This window comes from Heterodontus francisci, chromosome 1, assembly GCF_036365525.1.
Source record: "Heterodontus francisci isolate sHetFra1 chromosome 1, sHetFra1.hap1, whole genome shotgun sequence".
NCBI classification, from domain to species: domain Eukaryota; kingdom Metazoa; phylum Chordata; class Chondrichthyes; order Heterodontiformes; family Heterodontidae; genus Heterodontus; species Heterodontus francisci.
In genome coordinates, this window is record NC_090371.1 from 65,458,407 (window position 1) to 65,471,816 (window position 13,410).

Genomic DNA, 13,410 nt, shown 5'->3' on the forward strand with positions numbered 1-13,410 from the left:
TTTTACATGAGTTTTTTGATTCGTTCGTGGGATGTGGGCATCGGTGACTAGGCCAGCCTTTTATTGCCCATCCCTAATTGTCCTTGAGAAGGTGGTGGTGAGCTGCCTTCTTGAACTGTTGCAGTCCTTGGGACGTAGGTACACCCATAGTGCTCTTAGGAAGGGAATTCCAGGATTTTGACCCAGGGACAGTGAAGGAATGGCGAAATAGCTCCACGTCAGGATGGTGTGTGGCTTGGAGGGGAACTTGCAGGTGATGGTGTTCCCATGCATCTGCTGCCCTTGTCCTTCTAGGTGGTAGAGGTCGTGGGTTTGGTAGGTGATGTCGAAGGAGGCTTGACGAGTGGCTGCAGCGCATGTTGTGGATGGTACACACTGCTCCTACTATGTGCCAGTGATGGAGGGAGTAAATGTTGAAGGTGGTGGATGGAGTGCCGATCAAGTAGGCTGCCTTGTCCTGGATGGGGTCAAGTTTCTTGAGTGTTGTTGGAGCTGCACTCATCCAGGCAAGTAGAGAGTTTCCATCACACTCCTGGCTTGTGCTTTGTAGATGGTGGATAGACTTTGGGGAGTCAGGACATGAGTTACTCGCTGCAGAATTCCCAGCCTCTGACGTGCTCTTGTAGCCACAATATTTATATGGCTGGGCTAGTTAAGTTTCTGGTCAATGGCAACCCCCAGGATGTTGATGATGGAGGATTCAGTGATGGTAATGCCATTGAACATCAAGAGGCGATGGTCATTACCTGGCACTTGTATAGCACAAATGTTACTTGCCACTTAACATCTTAGGCCTGAATGTTTTCGAGGTCTTGCTACATGTGGGCACGGGTTGCTTCAGTATCTAAGGAATCATGAATTATACTGAACACTGTGCAATCATCGGCAAACATTCCCACTTCTGACCTTATGATGGAAGGAAGGTCATTGTTGAGAAAACTGAAGATGGTTGGGACAAGAACAATACCCTGAGGGACTCCTGCAGCAATGTCCTGGGCTGAGATAATTGGTCTCCATCCACCACATCCATCTTCCTATGTGTTAGGTATGACTTCAAACAGTGGAGAGGTTTCCCCTTAATTCCCATTGACTTCAATTTTGCGAGCGCTCCTTGATGCCACACTTGGTCAAATGCTACCTTAATGTCAAGGGCAGTCACTCTTACCTGACCCCTGGAAAGCAGCTCTTTTGTCCCTGTTTGGACAAAGGCTGTAATGAGGTCTGGAGCCGAGTGCTCTGGCAGAACCCAAACTGAGTATCAGTGAGCAGGTTATTGCTGAGTAAGTGCCACTTTATAGCACTGTCAATTACACCTTCCATCACTTTTCTGATGATTGAGAGTAGACTGATGGGCCAGTAAGTGGCCAGATTGGATTTGTCCTGCTTTCAAAACCGCATACAGGATTCGAGATGTGGTCTCACCAATGCCCTGTATAACTGAAGCATAACATCTTTACTTTTATTTTCAATTCCTTTCATAGTAAAGGATAGCATTCCATTTGCCTTCTTTATTACTTGCTGTACCTGCAGATTAACATTTTGTGAGTCATGCACTAGAACACCGAGATCATTCTGCACCTCGGAGTTTTGCAGTAGTTCTCCATTTAAGTAATATTTTGGTTTTTTATTCTTTCTGCCAAAGTGAACAACTTCACATTTTCCCACATTATACTCCATCTACCAGATTTTTGCCCATTCACTCAACCTATCTATATCAGTCTTCAAGCTCCTTATGTCCTCTTCACAACATACTTTCCTACCTATCTTTGTGGCATTTGCAAATTTACCTACCCTGCCATTGCTCCCCTCATCTAAGTCATTGATATAAATTGTAAAAAGTTGAGGCCCCGGCACAGACCCTGTGGGACTCTACTCATCACATCCTGCCATTCAGAAAAGGACCCATTTATGCATACTCTCTGTTTTCTGCCAGCCAGCCAATCTTCTTTCCATGCCAATGTGTTACCCCCTACACCATGAGCTCCTACTTTGCGCAATAACGTTTTATGTGGCACCTTGTCAAATGCCTTCTGGAAATCCAAGTACAATACGTCAATGGGCTCCCCTTTAGCCGTGGCACACGTTACTCCTTCAAAGAACTCCAATAAATTGGTTAAACGTGATCTCCCTTTCACAAAGCCATGCTGACTATTCCCAGTTACCCTGAGTTTTTCTAAGTGTCCAGTTATAGCCGCCTTAATGATCAATTCTAACACCTTCCCCATGACAGACATCAAGCTAACTGGCCTATAGTTACCTGTTTTCTGCCTCCACCCGCACCCTCACCACCCCCCACCCCCCCCCCCCGCCCCGCCCCGCCTTCTTGAATAGAGGGGTTATATTTGCTATTTTCCAGACTGATGGAACCTTTCCAGAATCTAGCGAATTTTGAAAAATTAACACCAATGCATCTACTACCTCATTAGCCACCTCTTTTAAGGCCCTAGGATGAAGCCCATCAGGACCCGGGGACTTGTCAGCCCGCAGCTTCATCAGTTTGCTCAGTACCGCTTCTCTGGTGATTGTAATTTCACCAAGTTCCTCTCTTCCTTTCACCTCCTGATTTATAGCTATTACTGGAATGTTTTTTGTATCCATTACAGTGAAAACAGAAGCAAAGTATTTGTTCATTTCATCCGCCATTTCCTTATTATCTACTATTAACTTCCCATTCTCACTCTCTGGAGGACCAACACTCACTTTACTTACTCTTTTCCTTTTTAAATACCTGTAAAAACTCTTGCTATCCATTTTTGCATTTCTAGCTAGCTTCCTCTCATACTTTAAGTTCTTTCTCCTAATTAACCTTTTAATCAATGTCTGCCATTCTTTATCTTCTAACCAATCATCTGACTTGCCACTCATCTTTGTGCAATTATAGACCTTTTCCTTAAGTTTCATGCTTACCTTAACTTCTTTAACCATGGATATACTTCCTTTTATAACTATCTATAAATTATTAGAATGCTCATAACTGTAACTGAGATCAAAAGTACAGATGTGTTTAGAACCATAACTGAGATCAACAGAAGGGCAGATGTGCTTATGTCTTTCATTCATAGATCAGAACTAAGATATATTGGTAGGGCAATTTATTCCAAAAATAGCAAGCTGGTTGATTAACAAAGATAAAAAAAACAAAAAACAATTTAGCTCGAGTTTCATGTCCAATGTTTCAGACACCACCTGTATTACAGTCACATTTCATGCAGCATATATTCAGCTGCTGATCATCATTTGTTACAACTTAGTGACTACCCCATAATATATTGTTACAGTCAAGTGAGGAGGGATTGAAGGGCTTCCCTCTTTTCCCTCTCCTTGTTAGACCACAACAGGTTTAATTCATTCTTAAAGTGAATGTACTGGCAATTCAGTACGTGTTTGATTACTTACCTGCTATGATCATAACAAGAACCAATTGGACAGGTTTTCTTGAGTTAACAAAGAGGTTAACTTTATCATACCTAAACCAAACGAATAAAATAATAAACAACGTACAAACTTTTACTCTCTCACACACACTAGAGGTTTACACATACACAAATTGGTTACAGAGTGGGGAAAGGTAGATTGGTTGAGTTAGAGTCCATAAAAAAAGGTATACAGTCTGTGGAGTTTGGTGATTTGGTTGGCTTCTAGCTGAATTCAGTGGTCCTGAGGCTTTTAGTTTGCAGAAGCAGATGACTGGTTCAGTGAGTCTCTTGGAGATAGCGATGCAGATGATTTCCTCCAACGGGGTTTGGGATTGTAGCCGGAGTATGCAAAGGTGGTCAGTCAACAAGCAGGATTTGAAAACTTTCAAGCTGGACTGGAGAGAGAGAGAGAGAGGGACCCTCACTTAGGGTCTGCTCATGTCAGAGTCCAGTTGCTTCTCCTCTGCTGCAGAGAAAACACCAGCTTAAAACCATAGATGGCAAGGCGCCTGTCACATGACAGTGATTCAAACATAGTAGTTAGCAGTATTTCTCTGCTTGCTGAAAAGAACAGATAGTTCCTTTAAACTTCCTGGGTCTTGGTTGTTGCTGAGAAATGCAGCCATTTCGTCTCCCTCCTCACAGTCCTTTGCAATGTAGGACACAGTGTTGCAAACTAGGTGATCATCTTAAGCTGAAATGATGACTTTGCTGGCAGCTTGTCTTTTTAAGATGTCTTTTAAAAAATATAAATTCAGATCTCCAGTCAGTGGATTAAATAAAATTATCATTCAACCAAGCACATTGGCATAACAATATTAATGGATGGATGTCATGATTCTATAATTGAGACACAGACTATAACAGTGTTTAAGAGAATTGAGCAAGTATTTGAACAAAAGAGCACAGAATGAATAAGGAAAAAGCAGGGAAATTGGTTTTGAGTGGAGTAGATAACTGTTGTTGAAGAAGTAGCTAGCACTAGTAGCCAGTAGCTATCATTCTTTGATTCATCATGCATCAGCTTTATGAAACCCATTGACTATTAATGCCTGCCATGATTCCCAGTGCTGGCAAAGTGGAATAACACTGTTCCCAGAAATTAACCATCTTTCTATCTAACTATTGTATTATTAACTATTATAATCTCTGTAGGGCATTTTTCTACATTAAAGTCACTAACTAAATGCATGTACTTGTGATGGTTGTAGTTTTAGTGGTAAAAACAGTTAGCTAGAAATTCTTGGCATTCCACTCCACTGACAGAAACATGGGGGTGGGTGCCTACGTCAGTGCCTGCAATGCAGGGGTGCCCACCCCACAAACATGGAGGGATTTAGGAGCTGCACCCCGCCACTCCATCACAGAATGCAAGCTGGTCTGTCCAAAGATGTAATGACCTCAAATTTGTTTTGCTGCTACTCCTTCACTGGTGGGTTCAGTATCCATCTACTGTTTGGCTATTGCCATAGTGGGAACTATGTAAGGCCCTGTAAGCATACTTATAGAAGGGTTACATTCTACAATGGATGAACACAGCCTAAATGATGAGGCATACTTGCCAGTGGCCATACAGGAGGTATAACTGGTGAGATCTCTGGAGAAGCCTGGGATCCCATTTGTCCTTTTCCCAAAGTGATGTTATGCTTGAGGGAAGTGGGGAATATTTGCCTACCCCCTCAACATTAAAATTTCTCTTTAGAGCCAGAAAGGCATGGGAACTGTGTAGGTTCCAGCTACAATTTCCTACTTCTCCCCTCTCACTATGCCAGATTTCTGTCTTCAAAACAGTTGGATTTCTAGCTACTCTGTATAGCATGCACTTTCTGCCTGTCACACTTCTCCTTGCTTCTCCATCGAACTTATCTATCACACTTCAAGTATCACACTCAACTTTCAGTGCCACAACTCAAAAGAAATATAAGAAACAAGAGTCATTTTACACAGGAACCAAAATAACTGTAACATCTGAATGGCCCTACCAATCACATTTATAAAAAGCCAGGGTTATGACCTGTAGCCCGAAGAATAATTAAGCTGTGACATCATTCAGCATTTACTTAGCAGTAATTAATATTTATGTCTGTAACATGTGACACAATTTCAGCTTAGCATCGGGACAACACAACCTGCATTACATTCTAATGTTCCTGTTTTTATAAAACAGCATATCATCTGAAATAAATTATGTAGATATTAATTTTTATTGGGGGTGAACATGGGGAGGGAGGGGGGGGGGGATGGGTAGCGGATTAACCACCTGTTGCACACTCTACCAAGAGTAGAGGTTGGATAGCACTAGCCGGTTGGTGCAAATGGAGAGCAAGCAACAATCCCTGTATCCGAACAGGTAGGACCAATCTAAATTGAGCCTGGGGCCTCATTCAAATCAGATGGGGGAGTTGCGGACACCTGTTGTGTCTACCCAGGCAAATCGCTGGCAAAGGGGACGCCAATTTTGGTTGTTGCATAATGGCAGCGACCCTCAGGTAGGTCCTGGGATGAGGAGGAGGCAATCAGGAGGGCATTGGGAACCATCTTCAGGACTCTTGTGGAGGCAGGAAGAGCACAACTGCTCCTCCTGGCTCAACATTCGGGTAAGAATGTTTTAAGAAGCTTATGTTTTTGGTGGCGGTCTCCAGGGGTCCTTTTAAGGTGTGCTGGTAATGTTCCAGGTCGACCTGGTTTTCCTAAAGTAGACACAGCACCTGCAGTGTTCAGGGCAGCCCAGTTTCAGGGAGGATTCCTAAAATAGGCATTAAATTCCTCATTAATGTATACAAGGACCGCAATGCCTAAAAAAAGGGCCCTACAGTTTTAGCAGTGGGATCAAAACCTGTACTGATTGGGCACAGACTACCCCACTGTTGAATTGTTATGCTCTGTGCTTGTTTTATGCCTGAAATACTGGCATAATGCATATCAATTTCTACCCTCATGCTCTAAACATTGCACTTCAAACTGTCACAATTTGCTACAGAGGCAAAACAATCTTAAAAATGTTGGATTCTTCTGATCTACAGCCAGAAATTGACAGACAGCCTTCTAATTGACCTCAGGAGTTTAGGAGTAGCTACAATTACCTGAATGCGTCTACTTAGCCCATCTTTGCACAGAAGTACTTGAAAGGACGGGACTAGTTAAACACAGATTCATCTTGGCAGCTAAATATCACAACTGTTCTCCAGACTACCCATCAGCAATGTTATAGACCTGCTAATATCTAGAGAAAGATCTGTGTGAGTGGTTTCCAGATTGATATACTGCAGCAGATTTAGCTTCAGATAATGATTATAAACTATTTGAATTTTTCTCTTTCTGTGGCTTATGATGTCACCTGAAACCCACAGCAAGATACCCACAACTTAATAGTTGCTCCCATTATTCACGCTCCTTTTGATAAAAGTATTCCTTCCTTTTCTGTCCTGCACACATGAAAATGATAGCTCAAGCTGGAGCACAGTTCCTCAGGCACAAGCAAGCCTCTTATACAGCACCCGAATGATCACTCTTTACATGTGAATATAGATGGTGAGTGTCAGAAGCCTATTCAAGCAAAGCAGCTGGAGGATGGGAGAGTTACACCGCAGTCAACATGATCCTGCTTCATGTGATGTCCGCACACATGCACTTTCCAGCAGGGGTCACTGGATGGCAATCAGGAGTGGGAATGCTGGCTGAGTTGATTTTACCCTTCCCACAGATGTTGGAGGCACTCTTACTGCCATTTGACTCAGGACAGCTAACTGAGCACAGCCCAGGCATTGAATGGGGACACTCCGATGGTAGTCCAACATTGAGTTACTGCATTTACCCAGCGATTCATCAGTGGAGGCCTAAATATTCGCTATATTACACAACACATTGCCAATGTTGGCATCCTGTATAACAGGATGTATTGCCAAGCATTACTTTGGTTACAGTGTCACAACATATTAGCTCCGATTTTTGTTACTAAAATTATCCAAAAATATTTCTAATCTCCACACACACACATCACCATTTATAGAATCATAGAATCAAAGAAGGTTTAAGGCACAGAAAGAGGCCACTTGGCCCATCATGTCTGTGCCGGCCGAAAATCGATCCACCTATTCTAATCTCACCTTCCAGTATTTGGTCCGCAGCCCTGCAGATTATAGCACTTGAGGTGCAGATCCAGACTCCTTTTGAATGAATTGAGGGTCTCTGCCTCAACTACCCTTTGGGGCAGTGAAGTCCAGACCATCACCATCCTCTGGGTGAAAAAGTTTTTCCTCATCTCCCCTCTAATTTTTCTACAAATCACTTTAAATCTATGCACCCCCATCACTGACCTCTTTGCTAAGGTGAATAGTCCCTTCACCTCCACTCTATCCAGGCCCCTCAAAATGTTGTACATTTCAATCAGATCTCCCCTCAGCCTTCTCTGTTCCAAGGAGAACAACCCCAGCCTATCCAATCTTTCCTCAGAGCTGAATTTTTCCAGTCCTGGCAATATCTTCATAAATCTCCTCTGTACCCTCTCTAGTGCAATTACATCCTTTCTGTAATGAGGTGACCAGAACTGCACACAGTACTCAAGTTGTGGCCTAACCAATGAGTTACACAGTTCCAGCATAACCTCCCTGCTCTTGTATTCTATACCTCGGCTAATAAAGGAAACGTTTCCATATGTCTTCTTAAGCACCTCATCGACCTGTCCTGCTACCTTCAGGGATCTGTGGACATTCACTCCAAGGTCCCTCACTTCCTCTATACTTCTCAGTATTTTCCCATTAATCGTACTCCTTTACCTTGTTTGACCTCCCCAAATGCATCACCTCACACTTCTCCATGTTGAATTCCATTTGTCACTTTTCTGCCCATCTGATCAGACCATCAATATCTTCTTGCAGCCTACAGATATCCTCCTCACTATCTATCACATGGCTAATCTTTGTGTCGTCTGCAAACTTCTTGATCATGCCCCCTACATTGACGTCCAAATCGTTAATATACATCACAAAAAGCAGGGGACCCAGTACTGAGCCCTGCAGAATGCCACTGGAAACAGCCCTCCAGTCGCTAAAACAGCTGTCAACAATTACCTTTTATTTCCGGCCACTGAGCCAGTTTTGTATCCACCTTGCTGCATTTCCCTGGATCCCATGGGATTTTATTTTTTTAACCAGTCTGCCATGTGGGACCTTCTCAAAAACCTTGCTAAAATCCATGTAGACCACATCAACTACACTACCCTCATCTATCTTCCTTGTTACTTCTTCAAAAGATTAAATCAAGTTGGCCAAACAAGATCTTCCCTTAACAAATCCATGCTGACTATCCTTGATTAACCATTGCCTTTCTAAGTGGTAGTTTATCCTGTCTCTCACAATAGATTCCAATAATTTGCCCACTACTGAGTTTAGACTGACTGGAAACAAACTAATCCACAGCCATTTGTATAGCTTTCCCATCAAGCCAGGACCATATCCTTGACCACATCTGGCATTGTTCGCACCAGTAGTTACACTCTGCCTTTATCCCCCTATATATTTATTTTATATCTAGCCGACTGTGTTTAATGTACACGCCTCAATGCAAATACAAACTCAGCGAAAGCTGCTCGTGTTAATTATTCAGGCAGCAGTGAAACTTGTTGCGTAATGAATGCTTTACGTTCTGTGTTGGTGGCTGCGAGTTGTTTATTAATGTTTAACATATATATGTCCATAAAATATGTATATAATCTTGTGAAACAAATGAAACTCCAGGCACAGATATTTTGCAGGTGAACTATGTGGCCATTCCTACTCTTTTTACTGCGTTGCTTATTGTCAAAGAAAGCCATCTGCTTTCTCTATTTATGAACTCGCTGCATGTTTGATGTTTAAATATCTCAGCCTCCTACACCCACCGATCTCGCACTTTACAAGTTCCAACCACACCCAGTGCTGTCGGCGTAAATTTCCCATATGGTGAAGGATCAATACATCTTACGGCTGTCACAACACAGTGACTTCCCCATCCCCCAGCCCCGACACTCCCAGATATATATTCATTATCAACCTTCATGATCTCCAATCTACGGGACAGCCTGTATCTTGGCAATTTAATAATGTCGCTCCAGCATCAAAGAAGTGCAACTATATGGCGGCTGTTCATTTCCAACCTTGCCATAGGCTGTAGTCGTCCCGATCGGGTTAATAAAATTCGCTTCCGTTCCCCATAACGTGGTGACATTTTTTTTCCATATTTAAACGGGTCTAGGTACTAACAGCAGGAGGTACAGCCCTCACTAGCGTACCTGACGCTTTGTTTGCAACCAATGGCTTTGTTCCCTCAACTTTAGCTGGTGCCAAGTTTGAGTCAAATAGCTGCCTCCTCTAGAAATGAGCAATTGCACATCTGCTGATGTGAGCAAAAAAAAAGCTCTACATTTAAACTGTGCAAATCTCAAGAATATCAGTGGCTGCTGGCTTTCGTGTGCACTGGGATTGGGAAGGGATGTGTCACACCAGAGGTGAGAGCGGGGTGTCAATGCAGCCCCCACCTCCTGTGTTAGACCGCTGCCTCTTCTATTTATCAACAAATTGACGTCTATTTAGCAAATGGGAGCAGAGGTCTGGCTCTATCAGACCAGGTTACGCAAGCGCCCCAGCGCTTTCCGAGCCACTTGTTGCAATCCGAGGGCGATATTTAATGGTTGGCAGGAATATACGTGTGTGTATATATGTACACATCTACATGTTTATATGTATGCTGCATGCTGTGAAAGAAAAGCAGAGAGTCCCCAGAGGGATTGGATCGGGAATATCGAAATCAAAAAGGGAAATCTGGACTGTTCGAAGGGAATTACACATGTGGATAACGAGCGAGGAAAGTAAAACATAGCAAGAAACAAAAAAAAATAGATCATGGTTGACAACGCGAGTGTAGTGGCTAAAGCAGCACTGGTGAGGGTGTATTTTTTTATTATTTCTATGTCATATATAAATCTCTCTCTCTCTCCTTTCTCTCTGGTCTCAGATCGCCCGGAGGCGTAACTCGGCAGCTCTGTCTGTAAATATTTTAATCAGGTTTGGCGGTGGGGGAAGCGATTTTTACAGAGATAAAGTGTTACTAAACAGGAGTCGTGACAGGATCTGCAAACCGTCAGAGAGGGGGAGAGAAGACAGAGAGAGAGAAAGAAAATGAAAGGGGAGATTGTTTAATCTGGGAAAAGAACAAACGATTGGATTGAAAATATATCGATATGTGCATATAAAACAGGAGCCGGACTTCGGGTAAAATAAAACACATCGACAGATAAAAGAAAGGCGTTTGTTCGGCTTGGTCCCTTGTGTTGAGTTTTTTCACGAAGGTAAATTCTGCGACTACGTTCACATTCTTAAAACAAAAAAAGTCAACGGCGATTAAACTTGTGATCAAAGATCGCTGAACACGGAGATTGAAAGTGTGGAAACGGTTGGCAGCAAGCTGAATGAATGAATGAATGAATGAAAGAGGGGAAAGTACACGTTTGCCCCCCCCCCCAAAAAAAACATAAAACAGGCACATGTTAAAAGCAAGTTTTAGACGGGATACAACTAATCCAACCTTTACCCGTTAAAAACAGAGGTGGATGGGTTTGGGTAAAGTTATAGGAAATGGTAAATGTAACGTGTGGGGGGGCGGGAGGGGGGGTGGGGGATAAGGTTTGTGATAGAGTATTGAAAACAATCGCAACAGCTTTGCTGATCGGAGCAAGATCACCGAGGGAAATATAGCAGTTTGGTAAGTTTTTTTTTCTAAAAAAGAAAAACACTTCCTGTAGCCGGGGGATTGACGAGGTCACAGTGTAACCGATTCTGGGACTTGTAGATAGGACTTTTCCATTTACAAACGAAGATCTCTATCCTGTCATTTATTAGTGGGACACTTGGTCTGTAGTTTGTACAGAGCCAAGTTCTGTCAGTGTTTTTGGGCAGGTTGCAATATGCTGGAGTCGTTGATTTTGAAGACAAGGTTTAATGGGGCGTTGCACAATAGGACCAGGTAATATTTAATTTAGTTATTGTGAAGAGTAGTTGTTTTCGTTGCGGACTGCCTGCCAACAAATAACTGTTAAACTGAATCAGTGATCGCTCGTTTTCAAACAAATATTCAATGCTTTTAGGAGCCCCACCCCCAAGAATAAACTTTCTAATAAAAATGCCCAACGCAAAACAAATCTTAATCGGGTTTCCCGCGAGTTGTATTGTGAGGATAAATTGTTCTTATATCAGATTGGATTGCAGAGTGGTCTGTAGTTTACAGTCAATCTTTTCCACAACTTTGATTTCAAACGTGTGACCCAGGGAGGAATGCGATCCGACTTTTTTTTAAAGTACCTATTAAAGTTTTATCAAACGTAGAATGTCCGTCCATGTATTTTTGGGGGGAATAATTCTTGAGTTTGTGCTGGCTTTTAATCCCCAATCTGCGAGATAAATGCAATCGAGTTCTGCAATTCTGATAAGTTAACGATACAATATAGTTCACTCAGTTTCCTCACTTTGAGTGTGTTGCAGTTCTGTGTTTTTCTTTAAAACGGGCGCCTGTGAACTCCTGTTAAATATATATGATCAGGTTGCGGGCGAAGTTTGGTTAAGTTATCTGCATGACTTTTTTTGTTGTTGCTTTTTCTTACTTGTGCAAGCAGCAAGGCTTAACAGCCTCTAATGGACTCAGCCTGATCTCTTCTGGAAGTGCACACTACCAGGCTCCCCACGGCATGAAGTTGGAAGCGGTGATGGAAAACCTGCAGAGGCAACAGCAGGCCAGGCTGGAGCAGGAGGAGAGGCAGAGGAAAGAGAGGGAGAGGGATGTGATCCGAGCCGGAGTTGACAGCCAAAGCCAACAGCAGCAACAGCAGCAGCAAGCCATGACCGCAGCCGTCCACCAGCACCTAGCAGCAGCCCAGCAAGCAGCCGCCCTAGCAGCGGTCCGAGCCGCCGCTATGGCCGGTCTAGGAGACGCGGGGCTCGGATCGAGTGGGGCCCATCGGCCGCTGATCACAGCGCAGCGCTGCCGCGTCCCGTCCGCGCTGTCCGAATCCGAGGAGGACGAGCTGGAGCGCGGGGAGGCCGAGGAGGAGCTGGGAGAGGAGGGGGACGAAGAGGAGGAGGAGGAGGAGGAAGAAGAGGAAGAAGGAATGGAGGGCGTTCAGATCCACCGTGCTTCTGGGGTGTCAGCCCCCGGACAGACTCTCAAAGGGACCCCAGTCCAACTGTCCAGATTCGGGCCATCTCCCTACCACCTCCCCGGCCAATCTCACTCTCCAGTCGGGATCCCCCAGCAGGCACAGTCCCAGCAGCAGGAGTGGACCTACGAGGAACAGTTCAAACAGGTAGGCGAACCTTTCCTCTCCACTTTGTGCTGTGTTTGGCGAAATTCACCTGTAATATTCCACTCTCGTCTCATGCAGGGGGCACTAGTGCATGTGGGCACCGAACATCCCACTTTAATTGGCACGATTAGAGTTACTTCCGAGGATTTGGCTCGCTGTTCGTGTATGTTTGTATTGGACCATTGCAGGGACCTAGGTATATCCCCATTATCTAGAGTTTACATTGTGTGTTTTAATGTGGCTGAACTCGCAGAGCTACTTCCGATAGGCAAATATCCAAGTTTGTACTTTTTACTGAAACAAAATGAGTGTGTTTGAAAGGATTGGAATTTCGTCGAATTTAGTTTTAAAAGGATGTTTTCTTAGTTGGAAAAGCTGGACCAAGGTTGACAGGTAGATATAACAATTAAGTGTGTACACGCATTGCACTTGTAGACTGGGAGGACAGACTAATGACTTTAAACTGTCAATAGTTTGTGCTGTATATCATTTTACTTTGTACTGAAGAAAATACCTTTGCCTGTATCTTGTACTTTGCAACAGGTAGTTTTCCTTTATTTCATGTTTCCTTTCACTTTAACAGGTTCATATCACTGAATGTTTACAGAGTATATTACATCCCTCTAAACTGAGGACAGAGTTTGAGGACAGTGTTCTCATAAT

The 13,410-nt window shown here is 43.5% G+C and overlaps 1 protein-coding gene across 5 annotated transcripts in view; it reads left to right on the forward strand.

Annotated features, from left to right (window-relative positions):
- Nucleotides 1–9,930: 9,930 nt before the first annotated feature.
- Nucleotides 9,931–13,410, forward strand: part of LOC137369825 (AT-rich interactive domain-containing protein 3A-like) — a 529,509-nt gene continuing 526,029 nt past the window's right edge. For 3 of the 5 annotated variants that reach the window (XM_068031397.1, XM_068031405.1, XM_068031432.1), the window contains exons 1-2: nt 9,931–10,333; nt 12,061–12,747. In XM_068031397.1, the coding sequence (XP_067887498.1) occupies nt 10,295–10,333; nt 12,061–12,747 (726 nt within the window). In that variant the 5' untranslated portion in view covers nt 9,931–10,294. Of the gene's footprint in view, nt 10,334–10,451; nt 10,741–11,248; nt 11,415–12,060; nt 12,748–13,410 lie in introns of those variants that run through there. The other 2 variants (XM_068031414.1, XM_068031423.1) reach the window with 2 other exon arrangements.